Source organism: Eumetopias jubatus, unplaced genomic scaffold (assembly GCF_037043125.1).
Source record: "Eumetopias jubatus isolate StellerSeaLion01/CBP00866 unplaced genomic scaffold, mEumJub1_p1.0 scaffold_7, whole genome shotgun sequence".
NCBI classification, from domain to species: domain Eukaryota; kingdom Metazoa; phylum Chordata; class Mammalia; order Carnivora; family Otariidae; genus Eumetopias; species Eumetopias jubatus.
In genome coordinates, this window is record NW_028274813.1 from 21,418,040 (window position 1) to 21,442,841 (window position 24,802).

General features: G+C 42.8%; 1 protein-coding gene and 1 pseudogene across 3 annotated transcripts in view; one reads left to right on the forward strand and one right to left on the reverse strand.

The window, feature by feature from the left end:
- STON2 (stonin 2) overlaps positions 1-24,802 on the forward strand; it is a 139,464-nt gene that overhangs the window by 81,056 nt on the left and 33,606 nt on the right. The window contains exon 5 of one of the 3 annotated variants that reach the window (XM_028098643.2): positions 1,981-2,151. The exons of the other annotated variants lie outside the window; for them this stretch is intronic. Within the exon in view, the coding sequence (XP_027954444.2) occupies positions 1,981-2,151 (171 nt within the window). The remainder of the gene's footprint in view (positions 1-1,980; positions 2,152-24,802) is intronic. 3 annotated transcript variants of the gene reach the window in all.
- LOC114205277 (gametocyte-specific factor 1 pseudogene) lies at positions 19,331-19,835 on the reverse strand (annotated as a pseudogene).

Here is a 24,802-nt window from a genome sequence, read left to right on the forward strand (position 1 = left end):
TAATCCCATATTATAGATCGACCTTTTATTTTTCTTGGCTCCAGTTTATCAGTAGCAATTCTCTGTGGTGATACGGAAAATTTCAACTATAAGAAGATTTTTTTTTTAAGTGCCAGATAACACATCACGGGCCTGCTTTAATCCGAATTATCTTAAAAGTATTCATATATGCTTCATATGCATAAAAATTTCTAAAGCAGATTCCTAAGAAATTCCTGACAGTGGTTACCTCTGGGGGATGGGACTAGTGTTTACAAAGAACAGGTCGATTTTTACTTTTTATTTTATACCCTTATATACTGTTTGAAATTTTTTGTCATGAATTTTTTTTATAAATTAAAAAAAAAAAACTTAAAAGATAAGGAAAGTATCTTAGTCCATTTGGGCTGCTATAACAAAGTACCACAGACTGGGTGGCTTATAAACAACAGAAATGTATTTCTCATAGCTCTGGAGGCTGGAAGTCTGAGATGGGGTGAGAGCATGGTCGGGTAAGGGTCCTCTTTTGGGAGGAAAACTTGTTATATCCTCACACGGTGGAGGGGGCTAGGCAACTGTGTGGAATCCCCTTTAGAAGAGTGCCAATCCCATTCATGAGGGTTCCACCCTTGTTATGTAATCATAGGCCCCACCTCCTAACACCGCATTGGGCGTTAGGATTCCACCTGTGAGTTTTGGAAGGACACAAACATTCAGATTGTAGCAAAGGGGGAGAAAAGTACAACAATAACCCATCTCTAGAACAATGTTTCCCAAACCCAAAAGATCCCCTCCTCCCACTCCAAAAGGCTTTGGGAAAGGAAACAGGGCACCCTAGGTCCTGAGCTTGGAGACTCACAATATATGTTAGTAAACTAAAGATTGTGAAAAGCCACCATAAAAAAAAGCTATATAGAATATTCTTCTTAACCCTTGTTATACCTATTAACATCCTGCAGAATCATATTTCGTGGCATATCTGTTTTGGAACTGGTATAAAACTTAAGAAAAGGCAACCTAGCCTTAGGTCAACTGCAGGTGGAAAAAAGGTGACTGGTTCTTCAGGAATTGTGGGTGACATAGCTGGTGGTAGTATGGTGTGATGAGACTGGGTCTTCGATTCAGGCAAACCTGGGTCCAAATCCTGGGTCTTCCATTCCCTAGCTGGCCGAGCCCTCGCCAGGTTACCTAACGTCTGAGTCTCAGTGTGCTCACGGTGAGAGAGGAAGAAGGATACCTCCCTCCTAAAGGCATTTCAGGATTAAATGAGAAAAGTATCCAGTCCGTGGTTGGTACTCCTCACCCTTGGCTCCATCTCTCCATCTCCTTCTCCTGAAATACAGACAGATTGCTGAAGGATCCCTCCATTTTTGAAAGTCTTCACTTCAGGATTTAGCAGAGGCCAGGCTATCAGGTAACAAGTTCTTGCATCTTCAATGGGAATCCATTTCTAAAATCTTGATCTCTGGATACCTATTTCAAGAATGTGTCTCTTATCCAAGGGAAGGTTCACCGACTCTGGGAGACTGTTGAGAATCCTGTTTCTCTAAAAGTTAGAGCCTAAAAAAGAAATTCATTATCTAAATCACACACCCAGGTTTGCCTTGCTACAGGCCTTTCCAGGCCCTGCACCAAGGTTGCCCCTTGCTCTCATTTCCTGTGCTAGTGTTAATGCTCACACACAGTGGAAACCAGTTTGAGTTGAATTTAAAAGTATGTGCACTAAAGCATTGCCTTTTCAAAGTAACCTTTGTACAAAGCTCCTGGAATCTAATTACCCAAGTGTTATTTACCTCCCCTAAAATACTTGCGCCTGTGCAGATTGAGTTTAAAGTTCAGGAAGTATTAACAAAAGGAATCAGAAGCAAGATCTCAGGCACAGCCTCTGAAGAATCTCCCTGTCTGTGCCTGGCCTCTCCCTCCTCCTGGGTGTGCCCGCCTGGGAAGGCCAGTGAGTAACCTGCACATTTTTTTTTTTCCATCTTGGCCCTTCCCACCCAGACGAGAGGACGGAGTGGCAGACAGGCAGGCAGTCGGCGGTGAGCCCTGTTCAAGCATGCACGGAGCATACCTCTACCTGCACCCAGGGCCTGGACCCCTCGCCACCCCTGCCCCACCCCAGGAGGAGTCAGAGCCCCTGCGAGGGTCTGGAGGGGGCCTCTGCTCCCAATGGTAAGGGCTGCCAGCAGCAGGAACGCTTCATTCATTTCATTTGCTTTGGTGTTGCCTTTTCTTTTCAATTGTGTTTAGAGGGGAGAGTTTCTGATGGAGTTAAAGGTGTTTTGTTTGGTTGATTGGTTAGTTCTCAGTGGTCCCAAGACAAAGAAATGTCTTCCCCCAGCAGGGTTTATTAGAACTTGTAACCTGATAGCCTGGCCTTGAAACAAAACTTAACATACTAATTGCTTCTGGTTAGTACAGTTTACCCTTTGGCCCTCTTAAAAAAAAAAAAAAAAACTTAAAAAAAGACTATTTACCAGATAGGTTTTGAAGGAGGAAAAGTGCTAAGGATTGTGGCCATTTTAAGTATTGGGCACCTCTGACTAATTGAAAAGTAGCTTGTTACTACAGTTTTAAAATAGACCAAGATGACGTTTTGTCTCAAAACGAGCAAACAGAAAACCCTTTTAAAAAGATTTCAGTGTTGGATGGAAGATGCTAGCAGAGGGGCTTGAGTAACAGAGTTACAAGATAAGTTGGTCTAATTAAATATATATGAACATGGAAGTATTGAAGCAAATCTGCAGTGCTCTGGGAAGAAGGGAGTCAGATGTTCGATGTGGGATTCCTGTGGTATTTAAGGGAGAAAACTGAGATCTTTGTATAGTGTGCTGAGACTTCTTTGAGTGGAGCGTTGGAAGGCAAATGGAGCAGGCTAGGAAGCAGGTTTTCTGTGCGGGGCTGGTGCCAAGGACTTCTCCCTCAATTGCTGTGGGTGAGAGTAATTCAGAGTAATCAAGTGCTGCATTGTTAACGGGCTTCTGAGTTTCAAATATTTATTCTAAACACAGGCCGTTGATTGCACTGAATGTGAGGGAATAAAGCTGCTGCCCCTGGTTCCTGGCCTAGCCCAAACTTTAATACCTGGGGAGATTTCAGGAAAAAGGTTGTAGGAAAGATAAAGCTATGTGTAATGTGAATTTGATACTACACTATTAGAGTATATTTGAGATGGCCCTATTCCTTGAACAGCCACGAGGAATTATACTGTGGTTACATTAGAGTGTGAAGATGCTGAGCTAAGGGCTTTCATAGGAGAATGGTGCAGAAACTGCAATAGAAATTGTCCAAAGCCAAGACACTCCCCTGACACATGTGAAAGTTTGCCTTGTGCCTGGATGTTCCTGCAAATGCCGCATGGGTTCATCCTTGGCACCACTGTGCGGGCAACGTAGGGATTCTCTAGGAAGGAGCGTGGCTCAGATGGTTAAGCGTCTGTCCTCAGCGCAGGTCATGACCTCCAGGTCCTGGGATCGAGCCCCACATCAGGCTCCCAGCCCAGTGGGAAGTCTGCTTCTCCCTCTCCCTCTGCCTCTCCCCTTGCTTGTGCTCTGTCTCTCTCTCTCAAATGAATAAAGTCTTTAAAAAAAAAAAGAGGATTCTCTAGGAAGAGCAGCTGGTACTTCACATAGCTAGGTTTTTAGAGCAGCATTAAAAAGCACTACTAAAAAGGAGTGTGCCAAGAAGGGTATGAAGTTGTGGTTTGTGTGTGTGTGTGTGTGTGTGTTCAAGTGGGGAGGAGCACAAGGAGGGTAAAGATCCCCTTCTTAGGCTGCATACCCCTCTTCTGACATTCTGTCTTTTTCTGAAAAGAAATCAGTAATTCTTCATCGTTGTCACTGTCAATGTTCCTGTGGTGATAATACCAGTAGCTTACTTTCTTAGAGCTTTGGTTTCCCCTTAGCTAATTAATCAAAAGCATAGTCTGACTGCAGCCCAATCCTCCAGCTCATTAAAAGACCATCCAAGAATGCACTTACTTTTATGCCGAGTGAGCAGAAGATGGGGGGTGGGAACCCTTATGGTGATTTCACCTGGAGATGCACAGTTTCTGTTTTGTGACTCTATTCAGTTGTGATTGAAAAACAAACGGATGCCACTCTGAGCTGCCCATGGAGTGAACAGCACTGGTAGCAGTTCTAGCCTTTGTGAGCGTTTGCAGTTTGGTTACTACGTGCTCAGGTAGAAAACATCACTATCCCGTGGGGTGCCTGGGTGGCACAGTCGGTTAAGCGTCCGACTCTTGGTTTGGGCTCGGGGTCCTGAGATCGAACCCCATGTCGGGCTCCGCACCCAGTGGGGAGTCTGCTAGAGACTTTCCGTCTGCCTCTGCCAACTTGTGCTCTCTCTCAAATAAATAAATCTTTTAAAAACTAAACAAAAGGGGCGCCTGGGTGGCTCAGTCGGTTAAGTGGCTGCCTTTGGCTCACGTCATGATCCCAGGGTCCTGGGATCAAGCCCCACATCGGGCTCCCTGCTCTGTGAGAAGCCTGCTTCTCCCTCTCCCTCTGCCCCTGCTTGTGTTCCCTCTCTCGCTGTGTCTCTCTCTGTCAAATAAATAAATCTTTAAAAAACAAACAAACAAAAGCCTCACTAGTGCTACTGCACCTGCTTGTCTCCTGGATCCCGTGCTCAGTGCTTGGGAGTGGAAGACCGTCTAGGGGAGAATGGGCAGTGTTTCCTCCTATTGATGGCCTGTTTTCAGAACTTTGTAGTTTCTTCTCAAACTAAATTAAATGCAGTATCTTCTTGAATTTGGCTTTTCTGAGGCATCTTCATGGTGAATTTAGCATTTCTTTTCATTTCATTGTGTTTTTCACTCCTCTTGCTTAGCCTTTTGAACAGTGATACCAAGCAGAGTGAAAACCAAATGGGAACCAAATATGCACTTAAGACAACCTTGTGTGTGAGCAGCTCGTGCTTTCTCCTTCCATCCTCCGTGTCGCTTCCGAAGAGCCTCCAGACACTACCCAGCCCTGGCCACTTCTCTGCCATCCTGTGTTTTCTGGTTACTGGAATTCTTTTCCTTACCAAACCTCACAAGTAGTATTTAGAGAAGTTAAGTGAACTAACCCAAAGGTCATAGTAATTTTTCTAAAAAAAAAAAATAACAGAAAGCAACACCTTAGTTGTAGGGATACTGTAATAACTCCTGCTGCATTCCAGCCAGGCTATGTACATCTTCAGGCGTGGGTCAGGTACACAGTTGTGGATTCAGCCACCGTCCTTTTACTGCACTTCCTAAGTGGGCACAGTCAAGCACGGCTGAGTGAAGCAGCTGGTGGCTAGAATATAATTAGCCTCAGCCTGTAATCTTCAGTAAGCGCCAGTTTCCTACTCCTCGGGGTGCTTTGCAAGCCTAGTGTGTTATCTTTTTCCTGTAATGTTTCTTACACTTTGGTGCTCCTCGTGTGAAGGCTGTGGAGTCCTTTGCAGGATGTAGCCTTGGGGGTCCTTTGGTCACATTTATCTGTGGGCACATCCTATGCCAAAAAGAGACATCGCAGAGAGACTCGCCCTGAACAAGTCCTCATAAGGATGACATGTCATCCACATCATCTTTATTTTTTATTTTTTTTTAAGATTTTTATTTATTTGAGAGAGAGAGAATGAGAGAGAGAGAGAGAGAGAGCACATGAGAGGGGGGAGGGTCAGAGGGAGAAGCAGACTCCCCGTCAAGCAGGGAGCCCGATGCGGGACTCGATCCAGGGACTCCAGGACCATGACCTGAGCCAAAGGCAGTCGCCCAACCGACTGAGCCACCCAGGTGCCCTCCACATCATCTTTAAAAACCTCAAAGGATGATATGAAATAATGCTGAGAAGAAATAGATTTCTTTTGCTTTCATTTGAGACTGAGGTCTTGAGGAATAAGGTATGTGTATGCAGGTAGGAATAGAAATGAGGAATATCAGACAAAAGTTCACCTTGAGAAGTGTATAACTTCTTGAGATTAGGTGAAAACTTTGGCCTAGAAATCCTATTTGGCTTAAGGCAACCTTTTCTCCCTTTGGTTGTATAATCGACTTGGAAGCTAGTCTCTTGTGATAATGACTTTGTAGCTCCCCTTATCAAGAGGTAAAGTCTGTTTATCCAGCCCCTGAATCTGAACGAGGCCCTGTAACTTACTCAGGCCAATAGAATACGCAGGAGTGAAAGTGTGCATATATACCAGTCCCCAGTGTAGGTCTTAAGCAGCCTCACACACGTCTACTTGCTCACCTAGAATCTAGCCTGGTCACCCTATGGACGCTCCTGGACTCAGTTGCTGTGGCCCAGAGACCCTTGTCTCCCCGCTGATGGTGATCTTATACCAGATATGTGAATGAGGATATCCTAGACCAGCCAGCTGACCTGATACATGAGCGGGCCCAGCAGAGATCACACAAACTGATCCAGAGATTCAGGAGGAATAATGAGTGCCTATTGTTTTAAGCTACTGAGTTTTGGAATGGTTTGTTATGCTAACAACAACTAATGGATTCATGTAGTCACCTGGAGATGGTACATCTATGTTCACTTTTTGGTCTGTTAACATCATCACAAATGCTTAGCGCAGCTCAGCATAAGAAATTCAGTCAATGCTTGGAAGGGTTCTATTAGATGGGGGGGCATTTCCAGTTCTTGTGATCATTAGCATTACTTTGAGACTTTTTTAACACCACATGTCGGGGTGCCTGGGTGGCTCCATCAGTTAAGCATCTGCCTTCAGCTCAGGTCATGGTTCCAGGGTCCTGGGATCGAGCCCTGCATCGGACTCCCTGCTCAGCGGGGAGCCTGCTTCTCCCTCTCCCTCTGCTGCTCCCCCTGCTTGTGTTCCCTCTCTCTCTCTCTCTCTCAAATAAATAAATCTTTAAAACAAAAAAACCCAACACACGTTTGGGCCTTATATCAGATTATTCAACTAAATATCTGTACGTGGGGACTAGGAATCTGTAATTCCGAAAGCTCTAGTGATTGTCTAGGATTGAAAACCAATAAGCTAGTGATCTTGTTGGTCCCTTCTGTTACTGAAAGATGCCCTGATTGCAGTTCCTCTGTACTTAGGAAAACAACACTCCCGTGGTTCAGAGTTCCTTGATATACTTCAAGCCACATAAGTAAACTTTGTCATCAACTTTGACAATCACACTGACCTGATCTTATATGGGGGAAAATTCACAGGTGCAGACAGATGGCTGTAGTTATCTGTTGTTTACTATTGTATCCCCTGAGATTTACAACGTGGTATAGATTCCATGAATAAGTCTTTAGCATTGGGGATGTAATAGGACCCTGCTTTGAGGACCTTATAGTCCAATGGGGAGGAAATATCAGAAATCTTTTACTTGTTACATATTAAGAGAACAAAGCAAACAAGTTTTTTTTTTTTTTAAAGATTTTATTTATTTGACAGAAAGAGATACAGCAAGAGAGGGAACACAAGCAGGGGGACTGGGAGAGGGAGAAGCAGGCTTCCTGCCAAGCAGGGAGCCCCATGAGGGGCTCAGTCCCAAGACCCTGGGATCATGACCTGAGCCGAAGGCAGGCGCTTAACAGCTGAGCCACCCAGGTCCCCTGCAAACAAGGTTTTGACCCATAGGTGAATTTTTACTATGGTGGGTCTATCAGTTGTTGCAACAATGATGCTACATTGCAAACAACACAAAAATCTCTGTAGCACTTAACGACTGAGCCACCCAGGCGCCCCTAGGTCATGATCCCAGGGTCCTGGGTTCAAGCCCCATATCGGCTCCCTGCTCAGCAGGAAGCCTGCTTCTCACTCTCTCCCTCTCCGAGCTTGTGTTCCCTCTCTCGCTGTGTCTCTCTCTGTCAGATAAATAAAACCTTAAAAAAAAAAATCTCTGTATCATACAACGGTATGTTTTTATTAACCCCTTTTGTCTGCAGGTTAGGGTGGGGAGAATCCACTGATCTTGCCTTGGCTTAGTTGGGGGTGGCTTTATTCAACATGTCCCTCAACCTTTCCCTGGGATCAGCTATTAGCTTGGGCATATTCTTTTCATGGTGATGGCAGATATTAAAAAAAGGCATAAGCCACAATGAGCAAGCTCATTTCAAGCTTCTGGTTATGTCATTAATCTGTTAACATCTGTTGGTCAAAGCAGGTCACATGGCCAAATCCATTGTCAAAGGCCAGGGAAATATAGATTTGCAGAGAGAAACTGCAAAGTCAGGATGAAGTCATTTCTTTAGATCACACATTTGCTACCATCATTTCTTTCTCAGGCTAAAAGAAACCAGTTTTCATGTAGTCGGATCATTTGGGACCTTTTTCTGAATCTTAGCCCAGGGTTGCAGTGGTTAAAAGAGATTTGGGTGAATATCCCTTTCTGATGGCCCATCTCTCCCTGGATTGCTTGGTGAAAGACCTTTAGCCTGTGCCTCTGGTTAAGATAGGAAACTAGTGTTCTTAAATATGATTGAGCTGCTCAAGTGTTCTCCAGGGCAGAAACTATGTTTTACAGTGTTACTAAGAATAGCAACAGAGTACAGTTAGCATTGAACAATTCGGGTTTCAACTGAGCAAGTCCACATAGACATGGGTTTTTTACAGTACCGTAAATGTATTTTCTCTTCCTTATGATTTTTTTTTTTAAGATTTTATTTATTTATTTGAGAGTGAGAGACAGCCACAAGCAGGGGGAGAGGCAAAGGGAGAGGGAGAAGCAGACTCCCCACATGACCCTGGGATCAGGACCCAAGCCGAAGGCAGACACTCAACCTACTGAGCCACCCAGATGCCCCTCTTCCTTATGATTTTCTTAAGGAAAGATTTCTTACTTTTAATGTTATCAGTAAGGCTTCTAGGCAACAGTTGTCTATTAGTGGTCAGGTTTTGGGGAGTCAAAAGTTACATGTGGATTTTCAACTCTGTGGGGTGTTGGCTTCCCTAACTCCCAGGCTCTTCAAGGGTCAGCTGTATTTCAGCTGTATAGGCATTGCTATTGATCATTCTGTGCCTTTGGATCTACAGAGTGTATCAGATTTACCTCTGAGGAAACTGAGGTACAAAAGATTATGGAACTTCCACGAAACCACATCTCCTGGCCATCCGAGATTAGCAACCTGTCTCGTTGGTTTTTCCACTTTTGCTCGGCAGCCTGATCGATGCTGCCTTTTTTCACAAAAAGCGTATGAGGATATCGTTACCTAATGAGTTTAGCTTCCTAAGAAACCCCTCCCTCCTAGTGCTTATGCTCCATGGGAAAAAAAGAAGTCCAGCAGGAAGGTATTCAGTACTGTAAGATGTCTGCACTGCAGTGTTAGGGAAAGTAAGCTGGATTATAAGTCCTTTCTAAATTCTCTTTCCTAAGGTTTCTTTGTTACTGTCTTGACCACAGAAGTAAAATGGAGTGGGGGCTGTTGAGATAGAAGTCCTCGGTGTGGTGCTGCTTCCATGGGTTCTCTGAGCCCTCACCTGTCATTTCTGTTGCGGAGTGACTGACTGTTCAGCAATTGCCTGCAGTGGTTCTGACAAACAGGGCTATTTCTATTTTATGTGGAAAGCTGACTTGATTAAACAACTCATTCAAATTAATGCTTTGTAGAAGGCATGATATGGGAACCGGCATTTCTAGTTGTGTTCTTGTCAGATTAGCACACGCAAACAATCAAATAATGGCAGTGGCCCAGAATATGTAGAGACCGCTACAGTTAATGTGTGAGCTGGTTATCTTGGGTAGGTTGTCTCCATTCTGGCGATGGCTTTGCTGAGAACCTCATGTGTCTCCCATATAATGCTGCATAATATGTTGTTATCTGAGCAGTGATTTAATGTCCTATGTCTCCTCTTGCTCATTGCCAAGGGCCATATCTGCATTGTTTACTGCTAAAAACCTAGGGGTCAGCCCAAGAGAATCTAAATAAATAGATATTGGGTGAGTGCACAAGTGAGTGGATGCTAGGACTACAATATCCAATGCCTAAGACAAATTTAGGGTTCTTTCCAGGTAATTCTGCCCCCAACAAGGGGCAGTGAGGGGTTAATGTTCTCTTTGGGAGTTGGAGGGATTTGGATATGGATCTCAGCAGAGCTGCTTGAATCACATTCTTTCTGCTACTATAGCAACAGGTTGAAAATTCTGCAGGCTTTGTCGACTGCCTCCTGCCTCCTACGTTGGAAATAAGAAATGCCTGTGTGCAGGCGACTTCATTGTCTGGGGGACAACTTTTTTTTTCTATGATGTTTCAATGAAGCAGCTTCTTTGCAGAGACAAAGAGGCCAACACAAAGCAGGGGCTAAGAATCATGGAAAGGCAGAGAGAGATCTTGTTTTGATTGGAGGGACGTTTCTAATCTTTTTCTCTCCTGAAGAGGTATGAAGTGTGGGGAAGGATTTGAGGTTTAGTGGTGGTCGGTAGTATCTCTCCCTCCCTTCTTCATGAGACTTCTCTTCTGAGAGACACCCCCTGGCAGCTTTTGGAAACCTTTCTTACTATCTTTGCTTAACAGGGTGGTGGTGAAGCTCTTGGATTATTGCCCATGTTGTGTTCACTTCTAAGTTTGGAGAAGCCAGAGTGGACCAGAATGTAGGTTTTCCCCTCTGTATTCACTGTGTATCTTTGTTGTGTACTGAGAAGGAAGGGCAAACTAACTGAGACTGAGAAATGGAGGTGTTAGTCTTTACTTGATGTTGTAAAGAGAGGGACGAAGATGGGAAAGCTGCTGAGGAAAGTTGCTTGGGTGGTATTAGCTTGCCAGGAAGTGTCACAGGCCTTTAAAAACTGCCCTGTGAACTCAGGGCTGCTTCTCAGGTGTGGTTAAGCTTAGTGTTTAGGGCTAATTGTAGTTCCTGTTTGGCTAATGGGTGAAGTCAGTAGACCTTAAATACCACTTTGAATTGATTGGATCACATTGCCACAATACCGTTTTCACTTCTACATCTTGTTTTCACTTTGTACATAGACGGCAAAATCCGCCTGGTTCCCTCTTTGTTCCTGGTTCACAAAAACATTTTGGTCAGAAATACCTGAACGTGTCCAGCCGTTCTGCAGAAGCAGCACTGGGTTCTTTTATTAGAAGTTCAATTTTAGGGGCACCTGGGTGGCTCAGTTGGTTAAACACCTGACTCTTGGTTTCTGCTCAGATCAGATCTTGAGGTGGTCAGATCAAGGCATTGGGCTCTGGGCTGAGCTTGGATTCTCCCTCTCCCTCCCCCTCTGCACCTCCCCTTCTCTACCTGCCCACCTACCCCCATCACCCCCATGCTCTCTCTCTCTCTCTCTCTCTCTCAAATAAATAAATAAATCTTAAACAAAAATTTAAAAGTTCACTTTTAAAAATCTTTTATCCCCAACCCACTACATACCATTTGATTATGCGATAAGCCCTATGTCTGTATGTCTCAGAGTTCCCTCAGCTCTGCTTTTTAAGTCTGGTGTGGCCACCAAAACTGCATTCTTGTGGTGTAGTCCTAAGGGCTTTAGGCTGGGAGCCAGCAGCCCCGGGGGTCTAGTCCTAGCCCCAGTGGCCTCGGGCAGCTCATAGGGGGATCTTAATTCCTTTGCATGTGGAATGAAAGATGTGGATGACATTGCTAACATTTCATTCACGTCTCTCCTACGCACACAAAAATTGGTACTGCAGTTATTTGAAAAGTAAAAAAAAAGCCTTTGCTTTATTGAGGATCTTATAATTTGCAGCTCCCTTAACTCCTACTCATACTTCAGGTCTCCACTTCAGTGTCGCTTCCTCAGGGAAGCCTTTCCTGACCCCTACCCCCCGCAACGCCCCCCCCCCCCCCCGGGCTAGAGCAGGGCTCCAGGCTTATGCTCCCTGCTAAGTGTGTTCTTTTATTTCATCACACTTAGCACAGTTTGTAATGATCTATTTCTTGTGTGTGTGTGGGGGGGTGTTTTTTGTTTTTATCAATTTTTTCTCTCATTCTGAGACTGAGGACTCTGGGAGGCAAGCACCCAGTCTGTTTTATTCACCATTAACTCTGCATAGGAACCAATCAGTAAACATTTGTTGAAGGCTCAACAGTGCTGCATTAGGCTTTCTGGAGGGTACAAAGATGATTATATGACAGTCTCTGTCCTTAAGGATCTTCAGGTTTACTTCTCCTGTTTCTCTTCTCTACCATCCCACCCCACACCGAAAATATGCTGCAAGAAGTGAAAACAAAAAACCCTGGGCTCTTGTCATTGACCTGATCATGAGACAGGTTTTAATTTCCTTCATTGGACTGATTAGTGTTTTGTGACAGAATCCATGAACTGAATGAAGCAAGGTCCTGGAAGGAGGTTATAGGAGATAGTATACAGAATGAAAGTGGTGGACAAAAAAAAAGGGGGGGGGGAGAGAGAGGGAGGGAGAAATGAGGAGGACAAGACAGCAAGAACATTGAAATCATTAAATTCTGTCTTTTTAATTAATTTGTAAGTGTCCTTTTTTGACTGTTGGGCTTTATAAGCAAGGGCATGTTTCTTAAACAGACTTCTTACCTTAAGTTTTGAGTAATGGAAACACAAAAAATTTGCAACCACAAGGTGATTATAAGCACACAAAAACTTGACTTGGCTCCAGAAATCTCTTTGCTTTAAAAACCAGAAGGATACCAGTTTTCAAGAGGATTGGCAGGTTACTGGAAACCGGTGGATTTATGATCAATATAAGCATTTGCACTGGGAAACTAGAGCTAGCCATTGCACATCTAAGCAGCAAGCCTAGACTAGATGCTGCCCGGAGGGAAAAGCAAGAATTCCTTAGGTTGGAGGTGTGATGGGTATTCATCAACCAGGTACAGGAGGATTGGAGGGAAGTTGATTGAATTAGAAAGTACAACTCCTTCTAGTCTCACTGAGTTTGCAGTTTATAAGGGGAATGACTTAGGGGAGATTTACTGATTACGTTTCTGTAGAAAGCGTGAAATCTCTAGCTTCAAGAAGCCAAATAGCTTCAGTTTATCTTGAGAACAGGTAGAGGTAGAGAGTATGGACAGTTGAGATAAAGTAAGGTTTCTCTTCTGGCTCCTCTCCTTAGAAAGTTCAGCTTTCACGGCAAAGGACAGCTTTTGCCTGCATAGTTGCCCCAGCTTCCCTTTCTCACCAAAACCCACAGACACAGGGGGTCTCGGTAGCCTGCCTTTATGCTTGGTCCTCTTGGGAGCTTAAACCCCTGCCAGACTATATCCCTCCCAAAGCCATTCCAGGAAGAAAAGAATGACGAAAACAATCACATAATCGCTCTTCTTTATGAGGAGGAAGGAATTTTAGCCAAGAATGCAAGGTGTGCCTGTGGGCTTTGTGCCTGCACTGCACAAATCCTACACACACCCACACCCACACACACGTATGTCCATTCTGCTTTTCACTTAATTGGCAGGGACAGTATGGTATGTTATGTTGGCCAAAGACCAGGAAATATCTCTTTTGGGTTGACAAATAGCCAAGCCATCAGGCTCATGTGTCTCACGAGACAATGTTAATTGGCCCCTCCTTCATTTACAAAAATATACTCAACAAAGATAATATGTGGGAACGTGGTGCTTTCCTATCTGATATCCCCTTCCGAGTTAGTTCCAGAGAAGGTCTGCTCCAAGCTGTCTCTTGGTTTCGTAGGAATTTGCCCCTTTCCAGCACTTTCACACAATTCTTTACAAAGCAAATCCCTTTGTTTTCAGTGGCAAAGCTTCTCTTTAATCTCGGCTCTGCCACTTCCTACCTGTACAGCTTGGGCATGTTATTTAAGCTCTCTGTGCCTCACTTACTTTGTCTTTATATGGAGTCAATAAGAATGTCTCTCTCATAGGAGCCTTGTGGGAAGGAAATAAGATCATCTAAGAAAAATTTTTTTGCGCAGTGTCTGGCACATTGTTATTGTTTTTAGTCCGATAAAGAGATTTCAACCTTTTCTCTTCTTCTTTGCCCCTCCTGAGTTAGAAACACCCCTTGACATTTGGTACTTCTCAATATCAGGGTTCTGTTCCAGTGTGGGGAGAGGAGAGCAGAGCAGAGATGGCTGGGCAGGAATGGGGGTGATGGAGACCTGTGCCCTTGTTCTTTACTTCCTCCTTATCGCATTGCTCTTTCCACCATACGACAGGTTCTGTGCCTGTCGATGGCTGGGTACAAAACTAGGTGCAGTGCAAAAAGGAATGTGGATTCAGCTGTGTCTTCCAGAAGTGGTAATCTAAGTTCCAGGCTCCCTTTTACCTGTTCTCCAAGTCTGTAACACCTCTTGCTGTTTAGCTCAAATCCTGGCTCAAACTACCACGTGAACTAATGTGAACTAATGTCGAATACCCCCTCTGGGGATACCAGTGGTACCAGTATATTTGATCATGGAAGACAGGAGTAGTCATTGAAGCATTTGGCACTTAGAGGAAAACACTTGTAAAAAGTCAAAGAGCAGGTCAGCTAGCAAACTTTCTGAGCTATCCAATCTCTCGGGACTCATGGGCTTGAGAGGAAGGAGTGTGAATCACTGGAGCTGGAAAGAAGTCTCAGGAGAAAGGACACAAGAGCTCCCCTGTCCAGCTCCCCTGTGAAAGAGTGACCATTACAATGCCACTGAGTAGCGTGGCCAGGACCCTGAGGGGCCGTAGCCCTCGTCCCCGGACCCACCCAGTACAGGGGATGATCAAACCTTCCATAACGTATATAAAGCACGTGGCTTTAAGTGCTGGCATAAAGTCAATACTCAAGAAATGTTCGCCATGATTAGCTCATGAATAACACCTGGCTGTTCTGCAATTGTATGCAGAATTCTGCTTCCACATCACCACTTGTTGCTGATGCTGTCTGCAGCTCTGGTTAGTCTTGACAGTTTGTAAGGTGGAATTGAATGAGCCATTTTGAGGGTTCAGAGATACTGTTCTGCCATTACCATAGATGGTGAGAAAGAGCATATGACAAGCAGGCTCATCACACCATGAGCGGGCAGCTCTCTGGGGATGATGGCAGGACTGCACTGTATATATTTTTATCATTAACATGAATTCATATTTTATTGTTTCTTTCATGAGTCTCATCAAGGCAATGTCTTATTCTTAATTCATTCTGCTGAAAGTGGGGTGGTTTTCACTGCTATCTTTCACAATAAAAAAAGTGGAAGAGTGGGTATAAATTATAGAGTTTTAAACACTAGACAAATTCAGGGTTATCTGATCCAACCCCCTCACTTTCCAGATGGGGAAATTGAGGCCCAAGGGTGTTAAATGAATTCTGAGTGGGGCAGAGGAACAGGTCTTCCAGCTCTAATTCAGGGTCCTCTATGTGTGGTCTTTTGGTTTATTGCTCTTCCAAAGTGACCATGGGCATCAAACGATTTGAGAGCCATTGTTTTTGAAATGTAAAGGTGGTCATCTGTGTGGAGGATTCTCAAACAAGATAATGACACCTTTGACCCAGTCTCTTCCTGTCTTTGGCACATTATCCCTGACTTGACACAGGAAATACACATCTATTATGTGAAAGAGGCAGTGATGACAGAATGAACAGTTCCTGTTTTTCCCCTCTGAAGGAGAACTCCTCCACTAACTCTGTGCGCTTAATACACAGTCATGATCAAAACAGATTCAGATTATGGTGAGCGCTGTGAATTGTGCAAGACTGTTGAATCACAGATCTGTACCTCTGAAACAAATAATGCAATATATGTTAAGAAAAAAAAAGAAGATAGCAGGAGGGGAAGAATGAAGGGGGGGAAATCAGAGGCGGAGACGAACCATGAGAGATGATGGACTCTGAAAAACAAACTGAGGGTTCTAGAGGGGAGGGGGTGGGGGAATGGGTTAGCCTGGTGATGGGTATTAAAGAGGGCACGTTCTGTGTGGAGCACTGGGTATTATGCACAAACAATGAATCATGGAACACTACATTAAAAACTAATGATGTAATGTATGGTGATTAACATAACAAAAAATTTTTAAAAAATGGAAAGCAAAAAAAAAACCAAAAAACAAAAAACCAGATTCAGATCTCTGAACTCCATACCTGGTCCAGAGGACTGATTGAAGGACTATTTCATTGTCTATTGAATATCCATCTTCTATGGAACCTCATCTTCTAGCTCTGGTAATTCAAAGAAAAGGTCAGATCTACAGAGCACAAGACCTGGATATTTATGAATAGATTTTCCTCAAAGATGATTCGTTAAGTGATTTTTAATTCTTTTAACTAAGCAAAATTTCAAGATATATGTCGATAAAACAAGAAGGTACAGAGAAAATATTTGGAGAAAATAGCATTCAAGATATAATACCAGTTGTTCAAAACCAAGATTCAAACACTGTAGAATTATCCAGACTAGATTAAGTTTTTCTCTCAATCTATAGATTATCTTCTTAGCAGTTCAGATGCAACATTTGGCATTTCCTTCTTTGTTTAAAGCCAATAATTACTTATTTATCAAGCAACTGCTATGTGTCAGACACTATAATGATACTTTTCATGAGATCTCATTTAATTTGCATAGTACCCTGAGGTAGGTGTGGTTTTTCTCATTTTATTGATAAGGACAATAAGGGGTCAAGGTAACCAGATTTTTTGGGTGTTTGATGACCTATTTCTGTTCCCATGGAAGTAGGGCAGAGTAAGGTTTTAGGCAAATACCAAGGAAAGATTGTTAATCCAGTTGCTGAACCAAATAAAGCTTGACTATCAGAAGACCAGCCTATTCTACCTGGCAAGCACCATCCTAGAAACCCACGCTCTGAATTTTGAAGTTGCAGCCTATTAAAGGAGCCATTCTGCCCCTGATCTTCCCACAGTCCCTTAGCGTATATGTCAACGGGTAAAAGATGTTCTCTCAGTAAATCTGGTTTCTTTTGAGAACTTCTGTTTCATCCATCAGTTCTTTCAGTTTTCCCTGCACCAATAGCTAGATACCCTTTCTTCAGGGGCCCCTTCATGGGCATTGCAAGGGATGGATTCAGAATTAGAGCATGAGTGTCTAGGTCTCCTCTGACACCAAGAGGCACATCTGTGAATAAATACTCCAACTTCGGTACTTGGGACTCTTTGATTGTGTTTTGTTCTTAAAGTCCTTTTAAAAAATAATTTCTGGGTCTGAGCTGGATTGCATAAATCCAGAAACATTGCAGGTCTTGTCACTTACTAATGGTGTAGCCTAAAATCTGTAAACTTTTTTTTGTGAAGTCCTTTCAGAACCAATTTACATTTGACAGACAAAAGCCGTTCTCCTTCCTTAGTCACAATAATAAAAGCTAAAGATATAATAGCTTCAGATACAGTATCTCATTTACCACCCACACCCGTCAGAAAGACTGTTAGTCCATTCTTATGTATAAGGAAATTGAGACTCAAGTAGACGCTCCTGTGTTCAAGATCACATGCTGGGAAGTGTCAGAGTACAGATTTCTCTAACTCTGAAGCCCACACCATGGTGTATTATCCCTTTTTAAAAAAAAAAAAAGGAAATATAGAAATTTACTCACCAGCTTTGACTCTGAGTTTTGAATGTTTTTGAGAAATCAAACCCAGTCAACCTCAAGGAATGAAGATTTGCCACCACTAAGGTCATGTTGAAGAAAACACCATAGTTTCTAAAACACTTCCAGAAGATGTAATCCAGAAATGCCTAATGTTACAATTGCATCAATGCAATATGTGTATGATTTGCCAGCTCAGACTCATTTGGAGGTATAATATCTGTTTGTTTCTTAAAAATCTCTCTTGTTAATGTTGGCCTGTGCGCTTATTTTGTGAAACATGAAGGGCCTGAGCACGTGATTATTGAGATGATTTCCCAAACACCCTTCCAGTTACAACAGTGTTTCTATAGATTGTCACCCCCTTTCCCCCTGCTGCCTATTCAGGATAATTTAATTTTTAGAAGTGCTCCTTATTTAAATAATATTCTACACAACATATTATTTGCTCTTCCACTTAAATTATCAGTACTCATTATTATAGCCATCAGCAAAAAAAAAAAAAAGTAGAATTATCATGCTAAGGCATAGCTGCAGAGCTATCTTTGCTGGATACTTTGTTAAGGGGTTAGTGCTCTCTTGTACCTTTTTATTGTCTGCTTTACTGGAGAATGTGCAGTTTTAGCTAGATTTCCCCTTCTTCATTTCCCTAGGAGCCGATGAGTTGAAAATGCCATTGTTTTTCCTAATGTGAGTGTCTGGCAGAACCAGCCCTGGGATGTCAGAAAGCTCATAGTTTTTAAAAAAAATCGTACTTCAGTCATGAAAGGATGAGGCCTGAGTTTCAAGAACGTGAAATTTCTTGTTTGCAGAGCGTGACTAGTCAAGCTGTACTTTTGTGCTTAGCACCAAATATAAAAATAGGTGATGTCACTACAGAGAGAGTGAATGAAGGAATCGGTGGGATTCTTTGGTTGTAAGCAACAGAAATGGACTCTGGCTAATCTGAAATTTTCTTAGAAGGAGAATGTGTTGGAAGGATATGGAGGAGCAAAGGGAAGAGTGTGCTCACGGAACTGAAGGAAAAACAGAAATCAAGCTGAAAAGCCATACCCAGAAAGGGGGGGTAGAACAGAATTTGGGTCTCTGGCAAGGACTCTCAGATGGTTTCTTCTAGAGCCGTCAACCGTTTCCAGTTTCATTTGCGTTCCCTGTAGAGTAAAATTCCAGAGAAAGAGCTTTGTGGTGACTTACTTAGCGTATTAGCTCATGTGGCTTTGGGGAGGCTTGGGCCTTGTCTGGCAGCCCCACCAGTCAATCTCTAATAAGGCAGCCCCTAAAAAATGCATTTTAAACAAGAGTCAGAAAGTAATAACTATAAAGGAAAAAACTGGTAAATTAGACTACATTAAAATTAGGACTGTTTACCAGTAGATACTATAAACAGAGTTAAAAGCAAGCTACATCATGAGAGGAGATACTTGCAATAGATTTATCTGACTGGAAACTCATATCCAGAATATATAAGGAACTTCTACACATCAACTCCAAAACAGCAGACCACCCAATGGAGAAAAGCCTTGAAAAGGTACTCACAAAAGAGGATATCCAAATGACCAGCAGGTGTACGACTTCATAGCCATCAGGGAAAGCCCAAATAAAGCCACAATTTGACACCACTGTACACCTACCATCATAGCTAGAATGAAAAGGACATGGGGCGCCTGGGTGGCTCAGTTGTTTAAACGTCCAAAGAACCAACCCACTGGTAGCAGGAAGAAGCAAGAGTCTTCTAGGGTCGGGATGCCTGGGTGGCTTAGTCTGTAAGCGTCTGCCTTTGGCTCAGGCCATGATCCCAGGGTCCTAGGATTGAGCCCCGCATCAGGCTCCCTGCTAGGCAGGGAGCCTGCTTCTCCTGCTGCCTGCCACTCCTGCTTGTGCAATCTCTCTCTCTCTCTGACAAAAAAAAAAAAAAGTCTTCTAGGGTCTGGCATTTGATGAGATAGAAACTAAGTTACTGGGCATTTCCATTGTTTTTCCATGGCAGAACATAGAGCAGAGATGTGGGAACATGCATGCCTGAAGCCAGGTTACTCTTATGTGCCATAACTCTGTTGCTTGTAGGGCTGTCGTGGCCACAGTAGTTGGCTGTGCCCCAGACAAATGGGGTGCTGTTCTATTCCCACTGAGCTTTCTCCCAGTCTCCAGTGCAAGGGAGGGGTAAACTGCCTGTGCTCTTAACCAGAGTCTCTTGTCCAAGGTTCCTGGTTTGATTGACAACATCCTGCTCAATACAACTTGTGTCTTCACAGTTTGAGATATGATGACTGATTTTTGGCCCAAGGAAGCTGGTGGTGAGCATTGAAAGAACAAAGTAGCCAATTTGCTTGCAACATCAGGATGATTCTTTCTGCCTTTCATAAAACGATAAGACTGCAGACCCTGATCTGATGGTATTTATCATAGGGGCATTGTAATAGCTTTTCAGGGTCCAGGGAACTGATGTAAGTTTTTTCCATGTTGGAAAGGAAGGAGCTGAATCCAAGTGCTGGGTCGGGCACAGTCTCCCCACATCCAAAGCACATTGAACTTTAAATGTGTGATTTATGTTGTCTTTTTTCTATGTATGTTTTATACTTGAGTAAAAATTTTATAAAAAACAGAATAATGAAAGCCCTCCAATTCATGCATTCCCTGGAGTAACCATTCCTCCTGACTATCCCTCCCTAACTGTATGACTTTGGGCAAGTTACTTCTTTATGCCTCCATTTTGTCATTTATAGAAGGGAGAAAATAGCAGTACCTACCTCACTGGGTTGTTGGAAGGCTTAAATGAGATAATCCAGGTAAAGTGCTTATTACAGTGCCAGACACACAGAAAGCAGAAAGTAACTGTTAGGTTCATATATTGTGGAGTAAGTTCTCCATACTAGGTATGCTAGGGGATGTAAAGAGCACTGTGAATTGTGTAAGACTGTTGAATCACAGACCTATACCTCTGAAACAAGTAATACATTATGTGCTAAAAAAAAAAAAAAGAAGAAGAAGATAGGAGGGGAAGAATGAAGGGGGGGAAATCGGAGGGGGAGATGAACCATGAAAGACTATGGACTCTGAGAAACAAACTGAGGGTTCTAGAGGGGAGGGGGCTGGGGGGGATGGGTTAGCCTGGTGATGGGTATTAAGGAGGGCACGTTCTGCATGGAGCACTGGGTGTTATACACAAACAATGAATCATGGAACACTACATCAAAAACTAGTGATGTAATGTATGGTGATTAACATAACATAATAATAATTAAAAAAGTATAAAACCTGGGCCTCAAAGAGCTTATAACAATCGTAATTAGAAAGACAAGGTATGTAACAGAACAAATCATTGACACTCCAAGAGGGTATTGGGAAATTACAGAGAAGAAAATCCTAAGAATTCAGTGGAAGGAGAAATTACTGTAGGTTGGAGTGTCCCGGGCAAAACTCATAGAGTTGTGAGAAGTCAGAAAAGGGGCTGCCCTCGGAGGGGGCATGACAAGAAAGAAGTACAAGGGGATTTATTTCTTCTTCTGGTACTGGTTACATGAATGTACTCGGTGTGTGAAAACTTTTGATATGTACGCCCTTCTGTATGTGTGTGGTACTATATGATTTTGAAGCCCGGTTGATATCTGATCTGAGGCAAGTTACTTCACCTCTGTGAATTTCATTTTCTTCACCTATAAACTATACTTAATGTTGTCATGAGGATTAATGAACAAAGAGTATGTAGAACGCCTAGTCCAGGACGGGACGGTAAAATAGTTCATGTACCTGATGTGCTAACTGGGTTAGACGGTGACAGACTGGGATAGACCTTTCCCATGTTAAGATTTGGAGCCTTTATCTGGGGCTTATTGCTTTGTCGAGGGAACGACCTCATGCCGTTACTGGTGTTGTGAATGGAACCTGTCACAGTTTGTCAGTGTGATGGCTCAGTGACCCGCTGGGACAAAGGGCACTTCTGCTTATCAGAACCACTGCTCCACAATTGTCCCACACCACCACTGTCCATTTCCTTTTCCTGTTTAGTTAGAGCCACACCTGTGAGTGGGAGTCAGTGCCCGATCCAGGTGTGCATCAGTAAACATTTACCGAGTGTCTGCTGGGTGTCAGGTATTATGTTAGACGCTGATAGAGCTTGTAATAATGAACAAAAACAGGGTAAAATGTACATAAAATAAGACCTGGGCTCCTGGGCTTTGCCTTCCAATAGCTTATAGTCTAGTAACAAGGTATATGTGCTTCTTCTGAAAGCTATTTATTTTCCCCCTCCTCTCCCCTCTTTGTCTCTCCTGTTAGCCTCCGCTCACCCACCCCTTCTCCCTCACACACCAACCCTTCCCTGAACTACACTCCATGTAAGCAGGCTACGAGCCATTTAACATGGCCTCTATCCAACAAAAGCAATCAACTCGTAGCATATGTCTTCTTCTTGGCTCCCCCAAAACTCTAGATGGCCATGCCTTCCATTAATTATGATAACAGAAGCAGCCATTTATTATGTGTCTGGTACATGCAAGGCATTATGCCAGGCCCTTGCCTACATTATTTGTAACTCTCACAACATCCTGCAGGGCATCATTATCCCATTTTATAGGTGAGGGACCTGAGGCTCGGAGAACAGAAATCACTTGCCTGACGTTACCCACAGCCTGTTTGTGGTACAGTGCTCTCTCCCGTGTGCCGTGCTCCTTGTGGAGCTGTTTGCAGTGTTCGCTCTGATGATTAAACATTGTAAACACCCTTCTGCGTCAGTTCATCACTCAGCTGTGCACATATAAACCTGTGTGGTTAGGATAGGCTGGTGCCAGGACCACTCTTGCTGTAATTATTCTAGCTTGACTGGAAATGTCAATAAAGAGCCACTCAGCCTCACAAACAACTTCTGACCTCTTGTTTTCTAAATGCCTTAATATTCAGCAGCACTAACCTGCTGTGCCATCAGGAGGGATACTGAACCTATTTCGTTATCTATATTAAAATCTTGGATGTAGGCGCCTCAGGAAGAGCCTCTGTGTATTGAGAAAATTCTGCCACTTTGGCCCTGCCTTACTAGGCTGTCTCTCTGGGATTAATTTAATACTTGCCACTAGCCTCTGTTTTGGGAACCTGGAGACTAATAGGGCTATGTGATGCAGATTAGAGGGAGCATTGCCATGATCTGGACACAGAGGAGGTACCCGCGATCAGGTGCATGTTCTGGGTGGTTTTGTGTGAAAAGGCACAACGCAGAGTGGCTGTTTTCCCCCCTAGTCCAAGTGTTTTGGGGTCCTGGCCTCTAACCCCATGGAAGCCACTCAAAATGAGATAGCCAACTCTATGTAACACAGTCTCATGGCATATGTTGGGCACAAGTCATGTTCACACAAGGAGGGGGATCAAAAGCCAGCAAATCACTGTGGGTTGCAGGTCTAGTCTTAAGCTTTTCAAGCCTTAGAAAGGTAATCACATTCTTGTTTTGAGAGGTAAGCCTTTCTGGGGATTGACGCACCATCTACAGTAGGAGACATATATTGGCAGTATGACTAACACCAGTGATTTGCTCAAAAATAAAAGCTACTCTAATTTGAGTTTTTTCTGCATGTGCTTAGATTTTTAAGTATAATTTCCAGTTCCCACAACCACCTCTCAAGCTGTTGGATAGTTACTCACATTTCACAAATGTCAATACTGAGCCAGCGTCCCACCCAGGTAGACTTGGTTCCAAATCTTCAGCTCTTTCCACTCTTTCTCAGCACCTGAAAACACTCTGTCTGCTGTTAGATTTCCAGTGGAGATGTCAGCCGCTTTGTCAGTTTGGCTTCAACCAACTCAGACAGAATTATCAAGCATTTCCCTTTTTGGGTTCACACAGTACTTTGCATATACCTATAGGAGCACTTTGTATTGTATTGTAGTTGCACTGATAGCGTCTTACTCATTTTTTTTAATGTAGGGCCTGTTGCAGCACCTGGCAGTGTTGTGTAGTGGAAGGACTGGGTTGAAATGTTGTGTCTGGTTTCGCTAACATTTTATCCTCAGTATGTGACACACCACCTGGTAGCGAACGTATCTGCTCAGTAAATATTGAATGAACTAATGAATGAGTAAATACAATCTTGGCTATTATTTTTCCTCTGTGAATCTTTTTCATTATTAAAAATGAAGAATAATTGTGTCTACTTTATAGGGCTCATATGAGATTAAATGAATCAATGAAACCAGGGTAAGTGATGGTGTGATAGTGACTTTTGAGATTCAGGTAGTGGTTTTAAGATTTGTCATGTTGCTGTATGTCTAAACAGTTCACTTAGGTTTATTGCTACCGTAATACCCTATTATATGAATATGACACAGTTTGCGTAGCCATTCTCCTGTTGATGGATAGTTGGGGGTATTTCCAGTTTTTTACTATAATTAATAAAACTGCTATGAACATTCTTGAACAAATCTATTTGTGGACATATTTTTCACTTCTCTCACATATAAACATGGTAGTGGAATTGCTGGGTCATAAGTTAGGTGAATGTGCAAATTTATTAGAGGCTGCTAAACCATTTTTCAAAGTGATTTTACCGCTTTATACTCTTACCAACAATATAAGAGAGTTCTAGTTGTTTTCCATCCTGTAACATGATATTATCATGCTTTCCAACTTTAGCCTTTCTAGTGGATGTGTCATATCTCACCGTAGTTCAATTTGCACTTCCTTAGTGTCTAATGATGTTGAGCACCTTATCATGTGCTCTATGGCCATTCATATAGCTTCTTTTATGAAGGGCCTGTTTTTTTTTATTGGTTATTCTTCTTTTTATTATTGATTTGTGGGAATTCTTTATGTATTCTGGATATGTCTTTTTTCAGTAGCTTGCCTTTTAACTTTTTAAGTGATATCATGATAAATAAATTGATAAGATGCAATTTATTAAGTTTGTTTTCTTTCATGGTAGTGCTTTTTGTCCTGAGAAATCACTGCAGCCTGCAAGGTCATGAAATGTTTTTTTATGTTTTCCTACAGAAGTGTTACAGTTTTGGCTCTCATATAGATCTATGACATTTCTCACTTTAATTCCTGTGTATATAGAGAGAGAGAGAAGAAAAGGTTAAGGTCTATTTTTTCCCATGTGTGTGTCTAGTTGCTCCAGCACACTTTGTTGAAAAGAACTTCCCTCCCCCATTGAATTCTACGGCACCTTTGTCAAAACCCAAATGAGTATATATGTATGGGTCTACTTCTCGACTCTATTCTCTTCCATTAACTTATTTGTCTTTCCTATTATACTATCTTAGTTACTGAGTCTTTATAGTAAATCCTAAAATTTAGTAATATAAGCCCTCCAACATTTTTCTTCTTCAAGATTATCTTGGCTATTGACAGGCTTTGATAAAAACTGAGTTTATCAGTTTCTACCAAAGGGGAAAAAAAAAAAGTCCAGGGATTTTGTTTGGATTTGCATTGACTCCATAATTC